General features: G+C 39.0%; 1 protein-coding gene across 12 annotated transcripts in view; it reads left to right on the forward strand.

Annotated features, from left to right (window-relative positions):
• ZMYND11 (zinc finger MYND-type containing 11) overlaps window positions 1-24,802 on the forward strand; it is a 100,897-nt gene that overhangs the window by 30,199 nt on the left and 45,896 nt on the right. For all 12 annotated transcript variants that reach the window (XM_088150920.1, XM_015887618.3, XM_015887619.3 and 9 more), the window contains one exon: window positions 14,419-14,553. In XM_088150920.1, coding sequence (XP_088007046.1) covers window positions 14,438-14,553 — 116 coding nt within the window. In that variant the 5' untranslated portion in view covers window positions 14,419-14,437. The remainder of the gene's footprint in view (window positions 1-14,418; window positions 14,554-24,802) is intronic.

Below are 24,802 nucleotides of genomic sequence, written 5' to 3' on the forward strand. Positions count from 1 at the left end.
GAGATTAGTCATGCAAATCATTGTTATAAACTTATGGAGGAATGTTTCTGGCAGAACATCCAGAATATTGTTTAAAATTTATATTGAAAGCTATTCACAATTTGTGATTACTATACTAGCTTTCCTTACAAGAAGTAAAAAAAAAAAAAAAGTTACTAATAAAATGCTGCCCAGAGCTACTATGAATTGGGTGGCCTCCTCCCCTTCTCCCCCTCCCCCTTTTCTCTTTCTTTTTGGCATGGAGAAGGATTTCACCATGTAAACCGGTTACATACTGAAATGGTAAAAGGAAAGTGTATCTTCACATTTATTTGGGAGAATAACTTAGAATATAACCCTGAGTTGAGCCATCAAGATGCTCAGGCAATGCTAGTGCGTCATACTGTATATGCAAGCCAGCAGTAGGCATGGGAGGAACCAGAGGGATCGACTGATGAAAGCAGTGTCATGGTGTCACCATGCAAACGCCAATCCTTTTCTGTCTGTGACATGATGCTGTACACATGCCCCAAAGGGGCAGAGCTTGGAGTGTGACAGCATGACACTGCTTTTGTCATGGTGATAAAAGCAGTGAGATCCTGGGAATGCCACAGTATGCAGCATTTTATGTGCTATATCTCCCCATTATATACAGGTCTGCCTTTTCTCTGATCTGTGGTCTAGGAGCCAGAGTAAAACTACTCTTTTACTAGTACTTTCAATTATAGATGCAAATAACATGTTGCTACAGCAAAGTCTTTTCCCCTTCTTTGTTATCAGGTTGCCATTTTGGCACAACGCTAGGATTTCCCTTTGAACCTAGAATTCCTCTGTTCCATTTTGATAGCCTTTCAACTTCCTATGCAGATTAGGCCATTAAATTAGACAGAGGCTGAAGCAGCCCTCTCTGCTCCAATATAATCTTGCCATGGTATTGAAAGAGATTTACTAACGTTGGGTGGCAATTTGGTAGGGAGAAATAATCCTTCTCTCCTGAGCTACATGCACTCGGGATGTACAACATGGTAAAAATATTTGCAACTACTGTACCCATTTGATGGCCATTAGGATGGCGTGCGCAGGCTGTTATCGTCCCTTCTCAAAATCTCTGCTCCAAATTAGGGTAGCATTCTGAAGTTGCACAGGGCTGGGGAAAAGATGTTCTCCATGCCACATCAGGATGGATTCTGTTAGGTGTTGTTTTTGTTGTAAGGGCAAGAGCAGCTCTGATTGCTAACACTATTTCTGGAAAATCTTACGTTTTCCTATTCTTGTTCATCAAGAAAGGATCCAGTTTTTGTGTCTCTTGTATGCCCACGTTCCAGCTGAAAATTCATCATTTTAAATAAAACAGTTTAGATAGGAACACAAAGGAATTGTACCAACCTTTCAGGTCTGGAAGGCTGCTGAGGAAGCAGATATGGGAGGTGTCTGTGGACTATGATGGTGAAAATGGCTAGATTCAATTTGGGATGGAGAAACACTCTGTCCTGTAAAGCTATCTGTTGTGATTAAAAAGCTTGTGTTTTCTTACAGTGTAAACGTGTGTGTGTGTGTGTCAGGGTCAGGCGCTACCTCTGTTTTTTTCACATTCACTTTATTTCTGATTAAGATTATTGGAGCATGATTTCAGTGAGTTCTAAAATAGGCATATTAATCTCAGCCTCCTTCCTGGGATATATTTTCACTGTAACTAAGTGATAAAAGCACCTCCCACATCTACTCTGCTCTGGCTTTTTTCTTTTCTGTCTCTAGACATATTTCTGAAATAATAAGGAACAATATCCTCTTTATTCAGTTCAGGGGCGCTCTAGCACAAATGGGGGGGAAACAGTTCAGTCTCTTGGAAGAGGCTGTTGTGCTATAAAGATAAAATACAAGGTGAAAACAAATATTACTTCATATTAACTGCATGTCTTCTCTGGTAGACTAAATAAGAAGGTGTGTGAGATGGGAAAGGAACAATAGAATTTCTTCTCTAACTGGGATATCTTTTCAGGATTTCATTTCATTCTTAAATTGGGCAAAAGCAAATTAGAGCTAACATTTAATGATGAGGCATGTAGTTTTACTACGTTCTAGTTATGTTCTGTATAATATTATTATAGTTCAGCATTTTATATTAGTTCTGTCCAGGATTTATAAATGAATACTCCTAATAAGGAAGTTATTGTACAAAAAAGATTAGAGATTGCTACTAAGGTTACTGAGATCAGTGTTCTGAAGATGCAGCTGATCTGGATGTAAAAGCTACCAGTGGGAAAAAGCAAAAAGATATAATTTAGAAATGTGAAATGTATTGGTTTTGATTTCTTTTGTTTAAATTGGCAAGTAAATGAGAGGAGCCAAAATGGCTGAAGACATACATCTTTATAATGTTAAAATGGTCAGCTGAGAGTAAGGCATTTGTGCCCTGCAAAGCCCTAGGAGTATCTCAGGAGGGCAGTATCTGGTTTTGCATGCAAGACTACCCGAAAGGCTTTAATTACTTGAACCATCTCGCTGTCTGCCTGTACTGTTGTTTCATATGCCCTTTCACTAATTACTTCATCTGTAAGCATGCTCTTTTTACAACAGTTACATCAATGATACACATTTGTTATTATATAGGATAGCTGCACTATTTGTGATCTTATACCTAGTTTGGCATTAGAACTTCATTGTTCATTGTTTTTTTATATACAAATTTTTAAAAGTAAGCAAAGAGCTACAATTGTGGAACAGATCATTTTTAAAAAATAAACTAATGCTATATAATCCATTCTTTGCTGAAAAGAAGGATAAAAATATTTCAGATAAATATTTATGCTTATATTGTAGTACATACTTGCTTTTAATGGTATTGAGCTTGCAGTTTTGAAAAGAGAAGAAGTAAATTTCTCCAGTTTTCTTTCTCAGTCTGTTTTTGGTATATAATTACTGCTCCCCCTCCAAAAAACAAAAAAACTGTCCCAGAAGTTTGGTGGCAGTGAAGTACACGGGGAATTGGAAAAAAATAGTTTCCACTCTTTGGCCTTTAAAAGAGGAATTAAAAGCTATTCTGTACAGAGAATAACAGCACTGGATTCTAACTTACAAATTCATCTATATCCACATATTTACTTGCCACTGTAGATACATACCCACAACATACAGCTTTATTCCCCCTCAAATTCTGCTGAAATACTTGAACAATTTGAATTTTTCCATCTGTTTCCTCTTAAGGCTATTATTTAAAGCATTTTACAGTGACAACTTCCTCTCTCATAAATTGCTCAAATCAGTTAATTCATTGAATTATAACTCTGGTCTATGAACCACAAATTGTCTGTGGGACCACAGTGAAAGCAATAAAAGAAAATATTCAAGTTATTTGCCTGAGTAGGCAGTGACTATTGTTGTGCTTTCTAGCATTTTCATTAAACCTGGAAGAAACTTTGCTCAATTGATCAATCTTAGTCAATTTAAGGATTTTAATCCATCATCGTATATTTTAATTGGTGAGTTTGGAGTTAAGACAAATGCTTTATTTTTTGAGAGGAGTTTGATTCTAGTGTCTACGGTTATCTGAAATTTAAAGATAAATGAGTAAATAGCCTTCCCTGAGAGTGAGCTATAACTTACATTAAAGTATATTTTAATGACTGAAAATATCTCAAACAGGTATGTCAGATTTTGCTGATACATATCCTTTAATAATCAGCTAGTTGATTAAAAGGCTTTGTTTTTCATCTCGAGAAGTATAAAAGTGAAAAAGCAACAGTTGAGAAGATGGATGAATATATGTGGAAACAGGTTGCAGCGATGCATGTTTTTTTCCAATAAGTAGTACCCAAAGCTTCTACCTGTTTTATTTAATTTATTTGCTCCTTCTATTCTAGAACTACCAGATCTGGGGTGCAAAAATCCATGCAACAATTAGATGGCATTAGAAACAGAAAACTCTACTTAATTGGTGCAGTCCAGATTTTTGAAGCCCAGATTTGATAGCCCTGTTTTATATTCTGCTTTTCAGCCAAGATTGGCTTATAGTTGAAATACACTCGTACCTATTTGAAGGATATCCTGGGTCTGGACTTGTGGAAGTTCTTAGAAAAACTGTTCTTTTATTCAAGAAAACTGCCCACAGAATCAGCCATTACCCAAATAGGCTCACAGGAAGTTGAAATATAATTTCAGCTGTTATCTGAATAGGCTTACAGGAAACTTCATTTGTGTGCATTTGAAGAAAAATAGTTCAAAATGAAGACATGAGAGATGCCTTAGCAAAATGCATTTTCTGTGACAAGAAATCATGGGTTTGCCAGCATTAAAGAATTAATGCATCTATAATCAGTGATACTGCAAGCATTAGAATCTGAGTAAGACTTGTTTCATATAATTTACTTTAGGCGTAGGGAGTTCCTTTGCTGAATTAATATTTTTTATACTCCTCTGTATTGCTGCCTTTCTCTGTTCCTGACAAATACTTAATGGAAGATGTTGCTTTAAATTTCAGTAATGGAGGAGGTGGCAGAGATTTTTGTGGCGCGGGAAAGCTTTGTGGCAAAATTCAAAGACCTGCTCTTGGGAATTTTGAATATATTGGAAATCAAGGATTGTCTCAGACCTTTTATTAAGAAAGTTAATAGATGAGAAATATTTGATTTTGAGGTTGCCAAAGGGTACTTTACAGCTTACAATGCCTATATATTGGATGATTAAATTGCTTTAGTGCATATTTTTACACATATTAAGGCCATCTTTTGAGGTAAATACTTTTTGCCTAAGATACAATGCTTAGGCATAATTATCTAGGCTGTTTATTTACTTACTTACTTAACAAGAGTTTTCCTGTCGTCTCCCAACCATAGGAGTCTAGTGAAAAGCCACAATGATACCAAAACGATGTTGTGTATGATGTGTGTGTGATCATGCACATGACCACATTTTTTGCAATGATGTTATGGCAGCATGGTACTCCCCCACCCTGCAGACACCTTTGCTCCCAAATCACCATGAGTTTTGAGATTCTGGAACCTGAAGTAGCTAGAAGTAGGAGGTTACCTAGTACATAGGGAGTGAGTGTCAGATGGTGTTACAAATTAACAGAAAAACTGACAACACCAACAATGCTCATATGCAAAGGTAGGAGATTAATCTTTTACAGGAGAAACCTGTATTTAGCAATTAGAAAATTGTAGATCATCTCCTTTTCATTTGTTTAGCATAGCTGACCTGGCTTTAGTGAGCTTGAATGGTTTCCTCCGACCCAGGGGCACAACTTCTCCAAGGCTTTGCTGGTAAGAGAAGACTTCCTATGCTGCCAGTACCATAACAACAATATTTCTTCCTTTTCCTGATCAAGATCACTGGGTTCTTCCAATGGAGGCCCCTTCCTCTGCACACAGAGTGACAATTTAGGTAAATCTTGCCCAACTGGTTTATCTCCAGATGTCTTAGGCTGCAGTTGCCCAAATTCCAGGCAACCATATCCATTGGAGAGGAATGAAGCAGGCCTTTTTATCTGTTGCTGAGCCATTCGAAAAGCTCCAGTGGACTTCATATTTAATCCTTTTGTTTATTGCTAGCCTAGGGCTTTATAATGAAAGTTCTTGTAGAAAATCACATTACAGAGGAAATATGTATGTTTCATGCCTTTAAGTGTCTTACCCTGCCATCAAAATACAACCCAACTAAAAAAAAAAAAGCTTCTGCACTTTCTTACACACACTGAAAGTACTCTGTCCCCTAATATTACAACAGATTATGAAAGTGCAGCAAAGTTTTCACAAGTTGCAGTGCTATAGTTATGCAATTTAAGCTCATACCATAAACCAGTTGCACTGCATTTCTTTAGATACAATGAGATTATTCCTTTTGTCTTACTCCTGTTGCATCAGTTTTTGAGGTAAACTGAACCAGGAAACCAACTCTACAAGTTTGACTGAAACTATATTTTATTGATATAGGCTACAGCAGTGTTCCTCAACTTTAGCAACTTTAAGATGTGTGGACTTCAACTTCCAGAATTCCCCAGCTATCATGCTGGCTGGGGAATCCTGGGAGTTGAAGTCCACACATCTTAAAGTTGCCAAGGTTGAGAAATACTGGGCTATGGTAACAGAATCTTGAAAGCCTGATTGTATTTTCCCTTCCCTCTCTCTTATACCCCAGGGAGTTAGGGCAGAGCCAGTCTGAATTTCTTTCTAATGTTTTCCTTGTTTCCTGGGCTTAAAGTATGTTTTTGTACATTTTTTGTAACCATCTCTACAGCATTTCTCCAAAGTGATCTCTGTGGCTCTTTCTGTATTGGTTGCAGTGGCTTCAGACTCAATTGAAAAGTTTCTAATCTATTTGATAGATTGCCAAGTTGTTTGATAATTTAAGTGAGGAAAATCCTGCATTTGCTTTTTTCCCCGGAAAGTCTTGAAAATAAGTTATTGATATGATTGTTTGCAATTGTTGTTTCTTCTCCTTTCTTTCCAGAAAGTTTACACCAGAAGCACTGGTAGCTTTTGTATTGTGTCAAAACACGTGTTTTATCATAAGTGTTCCCTAAATGTATTATATGTTCAAAATATTTTAACCTGTCTTGTCTTCTGTGAAAAGCACTCAACATGGCTTACAAAATGCAGCGCTCATTAAAAAAACAACAACATCCATTTAAAATGCCAGTCCAAAATGTTGATTGGTCCACTCAGTGCTTCCCTTGTATTTTAGACCCATTTCCTTTCTAATTCTCCTGACTTTTGCCCTAAAAAACAGGCTGGGCAACCTGCTTCAGGCTTGCACTAATGATGGTGACTTAACATAGCCCTTTCATTCCATTCTTGATCTTAGAAAAAAAGAAGGTGAGGAGAACAGGCATACCCAATTTTACATATTTTGTAATCTTGAGATGGGGTGAGGTAAGGCTACAAGGTTGATTGTGGTGTCTACATTATGGAATATCCTTCCTCTAAAAACTAGGTTGGCCCCTTCAGTGGTGACCTTCCAGAAGATTTTGAAGACCCAGTTTTTCCTAACTGTCTTTGGGGAATGTTTATGATTGTCACTTCTTGGGTGTCTGTTTTTTTTTAAATTGGATATTATAATTGGTATTATTAAATTTAGTGTTTTAATGAGTTGTGAAGATTCAGCAGCATGCACATTTGAAAAATAAAACATGCCCCTACAAATGAAGCATTAAGAAAATAATCGAGCCATTTTTGTTTTTTGTTGAACAGGAAAAAAGGGTGCTAACTCTGTTTCCTTACTCATTAGCAATAGATTTTGAATCTTCACTTTATACTCTGCTATATAGCTTTGAGGCATTTTCATTTTTACATTTTTTTTATTTTACATTATTTTATTTTGAATTTAAAATTTTTAAATTAAAAGTTAATTGTTGTAAACTAACCAAGAAATTTTTAGTTACGTTTTTAATCTGAGGAAAGAAACAAAAGTAAACTCGAGCCAGTTGGAGATCAGAATTGAGGTATAAATAATTGTGGCTGTTGGCTTCTAATTACAACTGTTACTCCTTAAGAACACATACATTTTACAGTTGAACCATGTTCGAGGGCAACTGAAAACAACATTAGCTCTTCATTTTTGTGATTTTTATCTGGATCAAAACAAAACACTTTAATTTTTAAATGGAACATGGGATGTGTTCAGTTGATAGATCTTCTGAATAGCTGCTGATATATTTGATAAGCATACTGTTAGTTTGATGTTAATTAATTGTAATTGCTTTCTGGCCCCATAGCAATTAACACAGACAGTGATGCATTGCAATTGATATATTTTGGTTTTATTATAGACTTTATAAAATCAGTCCATCCAGATTAGAGCCCTGCTCTTGAGCCTGGGATCTCCCTATTATTTGCATTGTACAGATTAACCTGTACAATAGATTATTTCACATTACAAAATATTGCAAGCAGAAAACATCAGTTGACTTTTAAGATATTGAAGCTGTAGAGTGTGCTGCATTGCTGGTGCCTTGTGTTGCTATATATTTGATTATGTTTGCTTGGAATATGCTTTCAATGGCATATTGTGGCAATTGTCCCATTGGTTGGTCTTTCAGTGTGCAGCAGCTTGAGCATGTTGATTTGGGCTTCTTTCCATGACAGCAAAGTTTCTTTTAAGGGCCTTTCTAATAATATGGAAAATACCGACCAAAGAATATGTCCAGCCAATGCATTTGAATAACTCCCTGTTTGTAGGCTACTCAGCTTGAAGCAACATGAAATGTCATTTACATATCAGTCATATCTAATGGCAGGAGGGTTATGTAATTCCTTTTTGGAGTTAAGAGAGGAGCTATAACTTACTTGTATAGGTGGGAGAACAACCCACGCTAACCAAGTACTCCATTACCAAAGTAACAACCCAACCTCCCACAAGAGAAGCTGTGTAAGAACATTATTCAAACGAGCGCAAATGCACTGCAGTAACCCAGAACAGCAGAAAAAAGAAACAGACCACCTATGCAACATCTTGCAACAAAATGAATATCCATGTAACTTTATCAAAAAGTGCCTGACTACTCAACCTATTGCAACACAACCAACACAAGCTATGAAAAGGATAATAGTGCCATATATCAGAAATGCCTCAGAAACAATCAACAGACTATTACAACCACATGGCATCTCTGTAGCACATAAACCAACTAAAGCCCTCCAAAACATCTTAAGTAAACTAAAAGACCCAGTAGCCCAAGAAGAAAAAACAGGAGTCATGTACAACATATAGTGTAAGAACTGTAATAACCACTATGTAGGTCAGATAGGCAGAAGGCTAGCAGAGTGCATCCACGAACACCAACGAGCAGTCAGAAGACACAATGAAAACTCCTTAATCTCACAACATATGGACAGACTCAACCATAGTTCTAACTGGGAAACTCAGCATTTTAGCTAAACCCAGAAATGCGAGGGAATTCCTGGAAGCTTGGTATTCAGACAAGGCAGCCATCAACAGGCACATAGAGATAAACAACATCTACACACTATTCAAGAGACAATAAAAAGAAACAACCCAGAACATCTCCTCACCAGCAATCATCACCCAGATAAACAGAGATTAACACCAAGATTAACACCAGACAAACAATCAAGCAGTAGACAATACCCTAATCAAGGAACCACCAAGAAAAAAATCCCACATGCCCACCAACATTGGCAGGGCATGCCACAGTATATAAACAGAGAGCAAACCCCACTCCATTTAGCACTGAAGATGTTACCTAGCCGGGTAACGAAATGTTTGCAAGAAAGCAATCAAGCTCAGAGAACCCCAAGGACTCCACAGTTACTTGCATAGTATATATTCTTTGTATACACAAATCTAGGAAAAAGGTGTTCAGTGTTCCAATGGAAAAAGCCACAGAGAGAGGGATCACACTTGGATTACACCAGTGTTCCTGGTTCAATATAAGGCATCTTTATCTATTTATGCTATTCTGATATTAACTTCTAATAATTTGTAAACTATTAATTTGTCAGGTGCATGAAATTAGAATATTGATTGCCATTATAATACATATACTAAGGAATGGCCCAGGAATTCTTGGTGTCTAAGATAACTTGTCTCAAATAAGTGTTTAGAAGTGGCAGTGTCTTTGATCTAGTTTTTACCTCAGTGTGGCAGTTTTTACCTCAGAAGTGGCAGTGTGTTTGATCTAGTTTTTACCTCAGAGCAGATGGCTTGTGATGAGAAGTTGGAGGACATTGTGATTAATCCTTTGTCATGGTCAGATCATTTTCTGGTCAGCTTGTGACTTCAGCACTGTGGACCTCCACAAGAAAGATTAAGGTTAAGATGGTCTACCCCAGATGTCTGATGGATCATTTTGTTTTTCAGGAGGTGCTTGGGGATTATCTTAGCAGTAGGTTGGGCAGTTCCATCACAAGCCTTCTTAATCTCTAGAATAAGGGGATGCAGTCGCTTCAAAGCCACATCTGTCAGTTCACTGACTTTGGTGAGTTCCATGGTTTACTGCAGGATATGAGGTGGCAAAAGGGGGCATATTTACAGATGGTGGCAGAAGATGAGTGAATACAACTGAACACAGATATTAGCCAGGTACAGGTAGTCCTCACTTAATGACTGTTCATTTAACGATCGTTCAAAGTTATGACGGCCTCAGAAAGGGTGCTTTACAGCCCATAAAGCACTTCTGACTGTCGTAAAATGTTGCGTCCCCCCAGTCACATGGCCGCATTTTGGGCACTTGGCAATCTGCTCGCATTTAGTACCAGTTGCCAAGCACCACACAATCATGTGATCACCATTTGCAATCTTCTCTGCCATCTTCCCCATTGGAAGCCAGCAGGGAAGGTTGCAAGTGGAGGGGATGCAGCAGTGTGCTGGAATGGAATTCAAATCCTGAAGATTTAAGTTCTGTTCCTACAGCCCCACGAAGGATTTCCCCTCCGTTCATGGAGGGGAGGGAGTATCCCTCAGCAGTGTGAAGAAACAGCTCAAATCCTGAAGATTTGAGCTCCGTTCCTTCCCTCTGCTGAGGGATTTCCCCTCCCCTCTCAGTGGTGTGAAGGAATGGAGCACAAATCTTCCATTTCTTCCCACCGCTGAGTGGGGAGCAGAAACCCCTCTTTGAGAGCAAAAGGGCTGCCTGCCAGATGGTTTCAGCTCTGCATAGAACTGAAATCCTCCCGGCAGGCAGCCCTTTTGCTCTCAAACATTCTTAAAGGCAACCAAAGGGCTTGCCCTCCCTTCTGTGGATGAAGGGGACATCCTTCCTGGGGTTGGAGGAACAGAGCTCAAATCTTCAGGATTTGAGCTCTGTTCCTGTCCACTGCCGAGGGGTTTCCCTTCCCCACTCAGCGGCGTAAAGGAATGGAGCTCAAATGTGAAGATTTGAGCTCCATTCCTCCAGCCCCAGGAAGGATTTAAAATAAAATAATACTGATCCCAAAAATGTTTTTGTTTTCTCAATTTCCTTAGAAACTTCATGTTATTCTGAAAACATCTGGCTATCTAAATTATAAATGCATGCCACATGGAACAATTTTCATAAAAAGTTTTACCATGGAAGAATGAAAGGAATTCTAGAAATATTAATGATTGTAAGTTATGCACCAAACTCTGGTTTGTTGCACAAGACCAAAAAAAAGTTGGCTGGTTCAGGTGTAAGGCATATTCTTCCATTAAAGGATGAAGGGCTCAGCAGCTAGGTTTTGCAAGACTTAATAGAAGTTGATTCATTTGTCCTTTTCTTATACTTATACCTTACCATTAAGCTTATGTCAGTATATACAAATTTTGTTAAGATGAAGATGAAGATTGACTGGTAGTTGCCCAAGAAGTATCATATCTGAGTAAGAATTTGAACTTGTATCTCTTCAGTCTTAAATCAACACCCTCTCTGTCTCTCATGGAATAAAGAAATGTGGCAGGATAGGATAGGAGAGTAAGAATTTTAGCAACAAGTGTTGTGATGGTGTTCCTTTAGTTGCTTTTGACTCAGATCTTCTGGACAGTAGCCAGGGTTGTCTATCACTAACTGCTTCTTTGAGTTCTTATAAGCTCATATTTGTGTCATCAGTGATAGTATCCACCTTCTCTTCTGTTAACCTCTTTTTTATTGTCTTCAGTTTTTCCAAGCATCAGGGTCTTCTCCAGGGTCTCTTGCCTTAACATTATGTGTCCAAAATATTTAAGCTTTAGCTTCATTTTTAGTGCTTCCAATGAGTTCTTGGATTTTACTTCCTCTGCTATTGAATTATTTGTTCTTCTTCTTGTCCAAAGTGCTCTCAGCATTTTTGTCCAGAATCACAGATGAAAGACCTCGATTTTCTTCGTTCAGCTCTTCTGATGGTGTGGCTTTCACAGCCATACATGAAACAACCATAATGACAACCATAGCTGGTCTAATAAAACACGAGAGTTCCACATTGCAGCAGTATGCAAGCCAAAAGATTGTTATCATGTACCTAGATTTATACCCCCCCCCACATCTGAAGGATGTCAATTGAAAAGCATCCTCTCACATAATGTTAAGCTTGGGTTCCTAAATTATTCTGATTACCAGGCTTAATAAGTGTAGCATACTTAATCTGTTCACTTTTCTGTTGATGAATGGGCAGAACTTACCAAAAAGCAATAATCTCTGATGTTAAGATCTGGCATCTTAATATACGGTCCCCAGACAACCAAGTTTTATAACCCAAAACCAGATCCTCGTACAAACAATGTGTGATTATTTCGTTTGCACCAATATGCTGCTGGTTCACAATAATTTAAGGGAAAAATAATCTGTGGCTGATTGTTATATACAAACATGACCATTCTGTAGTTTATATTAGTAAAGTTCCTGTCTCATTCTCTAACCATTTCCAACATAAGAGCATTCTGTCATTTGTATTTATATTGTAGACTGGTTATTTAAAATGATCTTTTCATTTGCTCTACATTAATCTTCAACTCATCACTGTCTAGAATGTTGCATATGTGTTAATGTCTGCTATTGATCAGCTATGCTGAAAGGGGCACCTTTAGAACCAAGTTAAATAGTGATCAAATGCATCACTAACTTCTTTAAAAGCAGAGATTTCTAGCCTGCAATGATTGTAGGAGATATTTGGCTTATCTATACCTTCTGCCTGCTGCTTTGGAATAATTATGTAGCAGCACCAGGTGCTTTGTTGTTACTGTATTGCTCATAGCTGTTTAGATGGGTAAAAGGTTGCGGGTGGGGCAGGATCAGTGAAAATAAGCTATAGTACTTTGTTTTAAGAGCTTTATTATAAATTGTAGAGCTCTACTATGCACCAATTTTACTTTTTTTAAAGGATGCAGAGATACTGTAAGGCACGTTTAAAGTAGAAATTCTACTTCTAAATCGTTATTATTCTGGATACAGTCTTAATGTGGAAAGAACTTTACAACCAAGTATTTCTGAGTATTAGTAACACAGTAGGTTGTGTTAATAATATTCAACTGAAGCAAGTCTCACCATCATAGTGACTGCATTTAGAGCTAATGAGAAAGTATGGTGTGTCTTTTCATGAATGAATTTGGGCTAGTGAATTTCATCCTCTTCCCCTCCTTGAGGTTGGGGATATTTAGAAGTTAGAGAGAAGCTCAAATGGTACCAAAGAAGTCTTACAAATTAATGAGTCAGTAAGCAGTCTCCAGTTGGGGATCTTGCTTATCTGCTCTGCCTTCACTGCAAGCCTGGGTTCCATTGTTCAGTGTTTTAGAAAACCATGATTGGAATGCAGATTTTTAATGCATTGAAAGAACTACAGGCCCTTCAGGAAACAAGAGAGAAAGTCACGAATGCCACTTTGCAGCAACTATCAGGTCTGTTGTAAATTGCTGGGAGAGACATCCATGTTAATATTTGGATATGATCAGAAAAGAAATAGCAGTTGGTCACAACTTGTCTTCTTGTATGAAGAAGTGTCTTATCAGAGATTATTGAACTGTTATTTTTTAAAAAATTAGTAACAAGTGTTGAAGAAGTTGGGGTATTGTGAGAGCTTCTTCTTTTCTTCCTTCTACAAGAGAGTTTGATGCCTGACTCCAAAACCCTGATAGCCATTCCAACTGTTTAGAATGTTGGTGAAACCCATCTTCAGAATTTCAGGCAGGCCCACCATGCTTCAGGGCAGACCACAGGCTGGTCTAAATAAAGACAGTTGTGAGATGAAATCTGAACTTCTCCCAGATAGATTGAACTAGGACTCAGAGAGCTGTGGTAGACATCCTGTTAGTGGCTATAAAGTAGATCAAGGTATTGTATTTGTGGCCTAGGTCCTCTAAGGATAGTTTTGGTCCTCTCAGGAACTCTTAAAAGTGTTTTCTAGAAACACCATCCTCTGGTTCCAGTAATATAGAAAATCTCTGTTTTCTTAGCAGATGCTCAACAGTTATTTCTTCTTTTAGGCTAGACAGTGTGATAGGCATGGAAGAATTCTGCCGTCTGTGCTCTATGAAACTGCCCCCTTCCCACATTTTGCTGTAATTAATTCCAAAATTTCCTTCTAGGAATACATATATTGGGGGAAAGGAGGTAGTAACAGAATATTGTTTATGGAGAGGAAGACTAGATTTATTAAAGATCTGCCAACTGGTTACATGCTGCCCAAGAAGCAATTTTATTGGTCTTTAGCAGTCAGATCAGTTGTAAGGGAGTTGCAGTTTAAAATTTTGATTTTGCATATAATACCCTTTTACATATGTATATGAACTAGTCTCCACGAACTCTAGCTATTTGCTAAATGGCACCAGCTTTATTGTGGAGTCAAACTCTTTCTAAGGGGAACACTCTATACTCCTTCAGATTTCTGCCTGATAACTAAAGTGGCCTTTTGTTACTGTATTCAGAAATTGACTGTCTATATATTGAGTATGAACCTACACATACATGGTTGATGCAACTTTAAAAATAGTGTTTTAATTTTCTTTGTAATCTTACATGCAAGATAATCTTATTTCCAATTGCTGTTTCTCTTGCAGTTAAGTCAGTAAAGGGGACATGGCACGTTTAACGAAACGGCGGCAAGCAGATACAAAAGCGATCCAACATCTCTGGTCAGCTATAGAAATCATCAGAAACCAGAAGCAAATTGCTAACATTGATCGTATTACAAAGTAAGTATCTTTTGAATAATAGTGATAGTATGAGCCAAGGAAAACACATCAGTTATGCAAATGATGTATCATCACAGAAAGGCTTTCCCTTGCGTAAGTACGGTTGGTACATGCTCTTAAGTGCTGGATGAGGTGGTGGATGGATGAAGTACATCTGGAGCTTCTCTGGATTTGTCCGGTGGCCTGTGTTGTCAATAGCATCATGTTGTAGGAAGATGTAAAAGGTTTGTTGTCCAGTAAAAAAGTAACATTCCCACTGTAAAGGCTATGTAGCCTTGAAGAATTTTTTTTTTTTTTTACTGCTTATAAAATAATGTGTGAAAAACTATTTTGTTATGAAGGAATTTTATTTTTAGTTGTTATATACTATAGAATTTCTCCTATATAGGTGTGTTATATCTGTCTGCTTTGAAACATAATGTTGATTGTCTAGGATGAGTCCAGAGACTAGCTGCTGAATGTATCCTTGTGTGTGGCAGGTCCTGATTTAGTCCCTGACTTACTCAGTTAAAACAACCAGAGCAGGTTATGGGAAATATTCAGGAGATCTGGGCAGGTAGAAAATTAGGGCTAGACAAATAATTCAATCCAGCATAGGACATTTTTTCTCAGTTGTTTGGCACAATGAGAAGAGGGGGGCTAAGCTCAAATCATGTGTTTTGGGCTGGGGAGCATAATGTCACTGAGCATTCCAAATCCCAGCATTGGCTAAGCTTGGAGTTGTTGTCCAGCTACCTTTGAGGGCCACAAATTCTTCACTTCTGAGGAATATTCTTTCCTTTCTTCTCCACATGGAAGGAAGGCATGTTAGAAGTTTGTTCCAAAGCATTATTTGTCATTACATCTGAACAGGATAAACTCTGGTTTGCAGTACTGTTTCCCACGAATAAGGATCACAAACCATAATTCTGTTTTGTGATCCTAATTTTGAGGCAAGCTGTATTTTGGATGAATGGGGTCTGGATGATTCTGCAAAATGAGTTGCCACAAAACAGAATTGCAAGCTTGTGCAAGAGTACATGAATAAAGGGGAGGAGGGAGGGTACAATCCTGAAGCTTATGTCTGTCTGTTCTTGTATTCCATATAATTTCTGAATATAATAATTGTGTCATGCAATGTGAATGCATTTGGCAACAGTTCTCATAGTTACTTCAAAGCAGAAGTTATGTAGCACCGCTTTCTGCTCTAAGCAGCCCTCTTTGTTAATGTTTTCTGATTGTATTGTCACTGTTTGGTGTGGGTGATACCACAGCTGTTGTACTGTGGCCTCCAGATAAGAGACATTTAACCGCACAGTGTCCTTTCGGGAGGTGAAGGGCATTTGCTGAGCAGAAAGCTTATTCTACTTGCAAAGTGGTCACTGGAAGCAGTTGAGTATTCCTCACTGATTAAAAGTGAGAAGAAACCCTTTGGATGAAAGGTTCACCTTTTTCTAGAATGTAGCCATTTAAAAATTGGTTATGCTTTTGTGCTTAGGACATAAAAGCAGACTAAAACAGCTGTGCAGTTTCTCAGTATCTTCCAGAAGAGCAAATTGCAAGACAATTGATTCAGCCATTTTGTAACACACAGGTAAATGTAAGTGAAGTTGTAAACATTTGGAGGCCTAGGATACTTACTTTATTTATCTGTAGGGCTGAATTAAATTGCAATATGTCACCTAAAGGGAGGAAAGATTGTGATGTATTGATGCAAGTTGCAGCTAGGGGATAAATTTTATCGCAAGATACATAATTAAGGTATCCTTTGTGCTACAGGAAAATGTGAAATCAGTGTAAACTGGTGAAGCATGTGTTCCATGAACAAAAACACCTTGGCCAACAGCTTTTTGAACCATATCGCAGTTGCTCTTTCAAAGTAAAAAAATTAACTGACTAGTTTACCTCTTTGAAAAGTATTTAACATGAAAAATAGCTGGATTATGTTGCTAAGCATGTTTCCATGGAATTCTTGAGTCTTTCTGAAATTCAGTGAAATGTATTCATTAAATTAATAAAATTTAGGGGAGTCATCTCCTTTTTTGAGAAAATTTCCCAACTACGCAGTGAGAATGAGAGACACTATATTGTAGCAAGTTCAAACCAAATGCATATGGCTTGGCTTTAGTATCCTTAACTTCCAGTGAAGTAGAATCTAGAAGTAGAACCTCATTAAAGTATGTTTGAAAGTCCTCCTTGAAATGTTAGATACACAGTAGTAGAGCACTGAGCAACTTGTTCTAGCTTGGCAAAGGCTACTATTCAGTGGTAGAATGTTTGATTGATTGATAGATTTTTATCCCACCTTTATTTTTTTGACAACTCAAGGCCACGTACATAGGTAATGCTCCTGCCTCCTGTTTTCCCCACATGGTGGTTTGGTCTAAGAGAGGTCACCCAGCTGGCTTTCATGCCTAAGGGAGGCCTAGAACCCATGGTCTCCTGGTTTGTAGTCTAGCACTTTAGCTGCTACACAAAACTGGCTCTCAGTTTTGTATTTTTTATGGACAAAAGGTCCCAGACTGAATTTCCATCATCACCCAAAAGTATTGCTGTCTGAAACCTTGGAGAGCTTCAGTTTGTCACTAGAGACAAAACTGAACTTGATGGACCCCCAGTATGACTCAATATAGTACAGATTTCTGGATCAGGTGTTTTATTTGTACATTGGCATGGATGTGGTTGTGTAGGCCTGTCTTACACATTATATGAGCATGCAGACAGTTCTGCTGGCTCTTTCAGGGATTCACAGCTTTGGAAGAGCTGACATTTTGAAAAAGATCTATGTAGGTTGTTAAGTTTGTAGAGTTGAAAATCTTTTGCTGGAGGGATGACGTCGATCTCACTGGGATTGCATAAAACACTTTTTCATTCTGAGACTAGACCATATTCATTTAAATAGCTCAGTAATTGTTCTACTACATTGTTTGAACTAAGAATGTTGTGAAAGAGGAGTCCAGATTAGTTTCCTAATCTATATTTTCTCCAAGCCCAGTTTGCATTCTCACTACTGTATCATCAGATTTCAATGTGAGAGAAAGCAGACTCCTGTTTGTTGATTTCTCCTGTTGAATTTCAGAGGAATCATGAAAACAAGTATCTCTAGTTGTTCTGGACTTTGGGGAGGGGGCAGTTATTAATTAGTTTATTTTTCCATAAAACTGCAATTTCTTTGAATACCTTTGAGATCCTCCTGATAATGAAGAAACTGATTTTGGCCTTCTCTCCGGGAATATTTTGTAAATTCCAAGTCCATGCCTATCTACAAATCAACTTTTCTGGTTGGCAGAATAATTGAAAGCCAGAGCTTTTTCACACTTCCATGAAGAATAAGTATATTCATTATATGGTAAAGGTACATATCATCCCCACTTGAACCAAAGAGGAATTTAATATTAGATTGATATATACCCCAGGCAAACTAGCAGAATATTAAACGGTGTGAGAAATCTGAGGTTATTTTAACAATATAGAAAAGCTGGACAAGTTTCTATTACCTACTTGTGACAAAAAAACATCCTGTGGCAACTGTTTATCACAGAATTAATATAGTAAGTGGAAACCTGCCTTCATATAAAATGTATTTTAATTTATCTTCTGAAGTATCCTATTAAGGTGTCTTAACTAAAGTGGTAGACCTTTGAAGCACAATTTAACTTTATCTAATTTTAATAATACTGATAATACTCCTAAAGTATAGTTTTATTAATATTGGTGGTCTATTTTCTTGAGGTGCTGGAGCATTGATTCGAGTAAATATAAACAAGTGGTTTATATTTACCTCTTCCTTGGAAATATGCCAGCTTTCTGTTTGGAGACGATCCAGTTCTTCCACAGAAAAATAATGATGAAAGAGGAAACATTGATCTGTATATATTAAAGGAAGAGAATACACAGGAGTTCATATTGATGCATCAGTGTATTGGCTAAAAAAACAGACGTTGATAACATTCTGTTTTCAGTAATAAATAGATTGCTCTGATGTTGTTAATTGATTAATATCTATGTTGTGTTTTGTAATTGCAGAAAAGTATATATAATATGGTTGGATTTGATATCTTATCCCCTAAAACAGAGTGGCAGTACTTTAGAGTTTTACATTACATGGCTGCTGTTAGTATTTTATTAGAATAAAATTGCATAATTGTATGTGCTTAATTCCTATTTTTTTAATAATGCTTACTTGCAGGTAGATTTTGTTCTCTACTGTACATCTACTTCTAGTTTTCAAGCTCAGATCTTTGGGCTGGTCAGTTAAGGAGTGCTGGTATCTCTCTCATACATTTTCTTGGTAATGCAGATTCAGCATTAGAAAGGCTGAGCGGGTAGAAGGTGCAAACTTATAATTGTTAAGGACCTTAAAATGTGTTTATATCTCTTAAGATCACCTGATTCTTTTTCTACCCAAGGGTGACACATTGGAAGAAAGGTGTTACATTATTCCTGATATTTTTAGCATTATTGCTAGCTTTTAAAGAAATGTTCCTACATTAGTTGTTACAACACAAACCAGTGAAATTGTAGAGTGAGAATTTGAGATTGATATTCTGATACAAATCAGTGCCTTTATTTCAAAGGTATGTCTTTCTTTGGTTTGGAAACCAGTTTATAAAATAGAGGGGTCTTTCAGCTTCTGATAATGGTTGACCTTGAGGAAAATTAAAATCCTTCTAGCGTACTTAATGTCATAAAATATTAATACCAACAAGAGTAATACTGTAATTATTAAGGAAAAATCGCCTTTGAGTATGTTATTGCTATCCTAATATTCACACCCTGAATTTGGAGAAGTTTTTTGTGTTGAAATTTAACAGTGTGGTACAGTATCCTTTTTCTTTTTCAGGTTGCAGCACCCTAATGTTCTGTTTAATTCTTCCATAGTTTTTGTTTGCTTCTGCACATTCTCCTAAAGTAACTATTTCCAATTTAGGTATCTAGAGCTACTCTGGAGATGGAGATGGTTCAGCAGGAAATTGTATAGCATGTAAATGCACAAGTCACTTTATTTAAATGGACTAGCTGACTATGCATCTTTTTCTTTCCATACTTGGTGTGCATCTTTCCCACAGCAGCATCAGAGATCAAAATCTGTGGGCAAGATCCACACCCATCTGGCATCTCAGTTGTTGTTCACTTGTTAAGTCGTGTCCAACTCTTTCATGGCCCCATGAACCATATCGTGCCAAGCCTTCCTGTCCTTCATTGGCTCCCTGAGTTTGCTCAGTTTTCATGCTCATTGCTTCAGTGATGCTATCTAACCATCTCATCCTCTGCCATCCCCTTCTCCTTTTGTCTTCAATCTTTCCCAGCATCAGGGTCTTTTCCAAGGAGTCCTCTCTTCACATTAGGTGACCAGAGTATCTGAGCTTGAGCTTCATTATCAATCCTTCCAATGAGCAATCAGGGTTGATTTCCTTTAAGATTGACTGGTTTGACCTCCTAGCAGTCCAGGGGACTCTTAAGAGTACTGATCCCTGATCCTAATATTTCCCTTATTGTCAGTACTTTTTTGCTGCCTTCTTCAATCTGATACCTTATTAATTTTTTGAGTGCCAGTTCCCATAATGTCTTAACGTTGGTAATCTAGCCTGGATCAAGGCTAATGTTTGTGATGGGGAAATAATAAAAAAAGGCTGCAAACTCCTCTCCCTTCCCCCTGCCTCTCTTCCTGCCCCCCCTCCTGTTGCAAGTTCTTTCCCCCATTTCCCTCTGCTGTTTCCTGCTCCCCCCACTTGCATATGTAAAACAGGACCAGCCCCAGGCTACTGCATGACCCAAGAATGACCATGTTTTCAGCAAAATAGACCTCTTAACACTAAAACCATGAGAGCCATCACCTGTCTACTTAAGGGTTTGTCCAGGGGGCAGCCTCAATGAGGAATCCTTTGTTACCGAGGTGAGAAACTGCAGGAGTTCCATTCTTATTAAGCAGGCATGCCTACCTTTCTTAAGGTCCCATTCTCCTTAGCAGTGGAATCCTTAACTTGGTTGCCTTGTTACAAAAGCGTGGCTTTTTGTTTCACAACAGAAAAACACTTGTCCCCTGTTTAACACCTATCTAAAACTTGCCTGCAAATCAGATCCCTCAGATTTCCCACCTCTCAACCCGCCAAGTGTATAAGAATCTATGTATTTACTTATTTATTTATTATTTATTTTAATTTCTATAGCTGCCCATGTCAGTCAAGTGACTCTAGGCAGCAAACAGTTATAAAAACAAAACAAGTATAATACGGCACAAAAGGAATATATATGGCAGCTGAGAAAAATCATCCCTTAATTTTCAGTATAACCAAGAAATGGGGCCCTTAACACATTCGGGGCCCCAGGCCTGGGCATATAATTAGGTCTTTAGGGCCTTATGAAAGACCAACAGGGTTGGGGTCATCCTAATCTCTGAAGGGATAATGTTCCGGAGTGTAGAGGCTATAGCAGAGAAGGCATGTCTCCTGATCCCTGCCAGCCGACATTCCTTGGCTGATGGGACCTGCAACAGGCCCAACCTATCAGACCAAATTGAACAGGTAGAAACTATTGGGAGAAAACAGTTCGTCAGGTAACCCAGCCCCAAGCCATGAAGGGCTTTAAAGGTGACAACCAGCACCTTGAATTGCACCCAGAAACATATCAGCAACCAATGCAGCTCACACAGTAGTGTTACACACGTTGCGTATCCAACACCATTTACTACCCATGCAGCTGCATTTGGAAGTCGAAGCTTCCAAATTTATTTATTTATTTATTAAAGCAATTTATATGGCTGCCCAACTCAGTGATTCTGGGTGGCTTACAGAAATAAAACCCCAAATACAAATCCATTACACCCCCACCCTCCTGGTGGCAGCAATACATTCAAACAGACCAGTTGATGGGCTCCGTATCAGCCTGGCCCACTGGCAAAACCATGTCTTCAGGGTCTTCTGGAAGAGCATCAAGGTGGGGGCCGCAGGGATGATGTTCCACAGGGAGGAGGCCACCATGGAGAAGGCCCTTCTTCTCGGTCCCACTAGATGGACCTCCTTAATGGGGGGGGACCCATAACATACCCTGCCTCCCTGATCTGGTGGGATGGGCAGATTAAATTGGGAAAAGGCGGCCCTTCAAATAACCTGGCCCCAAGGCATGTAGGGCTTTAAAGGTAATAACCAGCACCTTGAATTAGACCTGGAAGCAAATCGGCAACCAATGCAGCTCCTGCAAGAGAGGTGAAACATGTGCAACTCTGTTGTTGTTGTTCAGTCGTTCAGTCGTGTCCAACTCTTCGTGACCCCATGAATCATATCGCACCAGGCCTTCCTGTCGTTCACTGCCTTCCTGAGTTTGCTCAGTTTCATGCTCGTTGCTTCAGTGATGCTATCTAACCATCTCATCCTCTGCTGTCCCCTTCTCCTTTTGCCTTCAATCTTTCCCAGCATCAGGGTCTTTTCCAAAGAGTCCTCTCTTTGCATTAGGTGACCAAAGTATCTGAGCTTGAGCTTCATTATCAGTCCTTCCAATGAGCAGTCAGGGTTGATTTCCTTTAAGATTGACTGGTTTGACCTCCTAGCAGTCCAGGGGACTCTTAAGAGTCTTCTCCAGCACCACAGTTCAAAGGCATCAATTCTTTGGCGCTCAGCCTTCTTTATGGTCCAGCTCTCACAGCCATACATTACTACTGGGAAAACCATAGCTTTGACTATGCGGATCTTTGTCGGCAAGGTGACGTCTCTGCTTTTTAATATGCTATCTAGGTTTGCCATAGCTTTCCTCCCCAGGAGCAAGCGTCTTTTAATTTCATGGCTGCAGTCTCCGTCTGCGGTGATCTTGGAGCCCAAATAAATGAAGTCTGTTACTGCTTCCATTTCTACCCCTTCTGTTTGGCAGGAATTAATGGGTCCAGATGCCATGATCTTAGTTTTTTTAATGTTGAGTTTCAAGCCAGCTTTTTCACTCTCATCAAGAGGCTCTTTAGTTCTTCTTCACTTTCTGCCATTAGGGTGGTATTGTCTGCATATCTGAGGTTGTTGGTGTTTCTCCCTGCAATCTTAATTCCAGCTAAAATCTAGACTTGCACAAAACCATGTGGGCCTCTGCATTCTGAACCAACTGAAGCTTCTGGATGCTTTTCAAGGGCAGCTCCATGTAGAGTGCATTACAGTAGTTGAGATGGGAGGTGGCTAGGGTGTGGGTGATTGTGAGCAGGACCTGTTGGTCCAGGAAACTGGCACACAACCCCCAGTTGTGCAAAGGCCCTCCTGGCCATTACTGCTACCTGCTCCTTGAGCAGCAGTCACGAGTCCAGGAGAACCCCCAGATTATACACCAAGTCTGTCCGGGGTAGTGCAACCCTATCCAAGACTAAAGAAGGCAATTTTACATGGACCAAAGAAACCTGTCAGGACCAGCCCAAGAACAGTGATGAAACAGTCCAATCTATTACAGTTCCTTTATTTGCTTACACCTTATAGACAGAATCTTGCGAAACTGACTCTATACTACAGCAACTAGTGGATATACCCTGGGAAATTCTAGGGAGTGGCTATCCTGAATCTCTTTCTCTTCTCACGCTCCCCCTGCGGACTGTGCTGCCTCTTGCCTCCTCCCCCCTCCTGGAATGCACTCCCTCTTTCCTGATAGCCTTGATTTCCCACATTGCTCTCCTTCTCGTAGATACATTCCATCACGAAACCCAAACCCAGAGCCATTCCCTCTTGCCAGGGTTCAGTTTCAACCCGTTTGTCCCCATCCAGACCTTAACAGCCTCCAGGCACTGCGAGAGGGAGGTCATGGCATCACTTAACTCACCATGGGCTGAGATACACAGCTGAGTATCATCAGCATACTGTATCTCACCCCATGGCAATGGATGATCCCACTTAGTGGCTTCATGTAGATGTTAAACAGAAGCGGAGAAAGTACCAAACCCTGCGGAACCCTGCAAAGCAGGGGCCGAGGGCCAGACCTCTCGCTCCCTATCAACACCGACTGGGGACAACCACAGAGGAAGGAAGTGAATCAGAACAACATAGTGCCCCCCACTCCTAACCTCCAAAGCCACTCCAGAAGAATACCATGGTTGATGGTATCAAAGGCCACCGAGAGGTCAAGTAGAGCAAGGATGAGTATGCTATCCCCATCTCGCTTCTGCCAGAGATCATAAAAAAATGCAACCAATGCTGTTTCTGTCCCATATCCAGGCCTGAGCCCTGACTGAAAAGGGTCCAGATAAATCAGTTTCATCCAAGAACCTCTGGAGCTGCAGCGCAGCCATCTTCTCAACAACCTTCCCCAAAAAGGGAAGATTGGAGACAGGACAAAAATTATCCAGCAGGGTGGAATTTAGGGTCTTAAGAAGTATTACTATCTTTCTGGTACCTTTTTTTTTTTTGTAGCATGGCCCCCCAAAAAAGAAAAGGATAAGAGATCTTTAAAAGGCAACTGCTCTGAAGAAAAAAAATATAGCTAAGTTGCAGTCCAGTGGATTAGTTGCTCAGTTCTGTCTGTCTGTCTGTCTGTCTGTCCGTCTGTCCATCCGTCCATCCATCCATTAAATTTATATGCCACCCATATCCCCCAGAGGGTGACTCTGGGCAGCTTACAATTAAAATCAGAAACAATAAAAACAAAAATATAAATGCTGTCGTGATTTGTGTAGGTGGGATATGCTGCCTAACATCATAAGCTATAAAGTTAATGACAGGTTTGGGAATGTACAGTGATTTTAGTCACTGGAACAAGCAACTCTTATCTGCATTAAAATTATTACCAATGAGACCTGACCAGATAATAAGTATTATACCAGGTTGCTGGAGGTTTGTAAAGCATGAAGGGGCAGGATCTCCTTTTTAGCCTGGGGGCAGCTTCTGTAGAAGTGTCTGGTAGATTTTACTCTAACTCCATCTGGTATTTCTCCTCTATACAGTGCCATGCATAAGCTCTTATGTCTTTAAGTAAATTACTAATTGTGGTGGATTCATGCTCTGTGTGGTTGCAACCCATCTGGTTGTAGGCATGATTCCCAAAGGAGGAGAGGAATCTGGTGGGTTTAAATTTAAATTAAACCAGTTCAGGTTGAAACAGAATTCATTGAGCATTCAGGAGCTCTTTTTTCAATTTGAATTCTGTTTCAGCCTACATTAGTTTAGTTAAACATGATAATGAAAGGTACTGTATTTCAAACAACATGGCAGCAGAGGTTTGAAATGCAAATTGCTTTTAGGCATCTGTGTAAATTTTGAAGGGGGCAGTGTTTTTGTTGTTTCTTGGTACATTTTTTTGGTTTTCCCATTTT

The sequence above is a fragment of the Python bivittatus genome, unplaced genomic scaffold (genome assembly GCF_059951505.1).
Source record: "Python bivittatus isolate LINGU-HERP-01145 unplaced genomic scaffold, Pbiv_v1 ctg000610_np1212, whole genome shotgun sequence".
Taxonomy (NCBI): Eukaryota; Metazoa; Chordata; class Lepidosauria; order Squamata; family Pythonidae; genus Python; species Python bivittatus.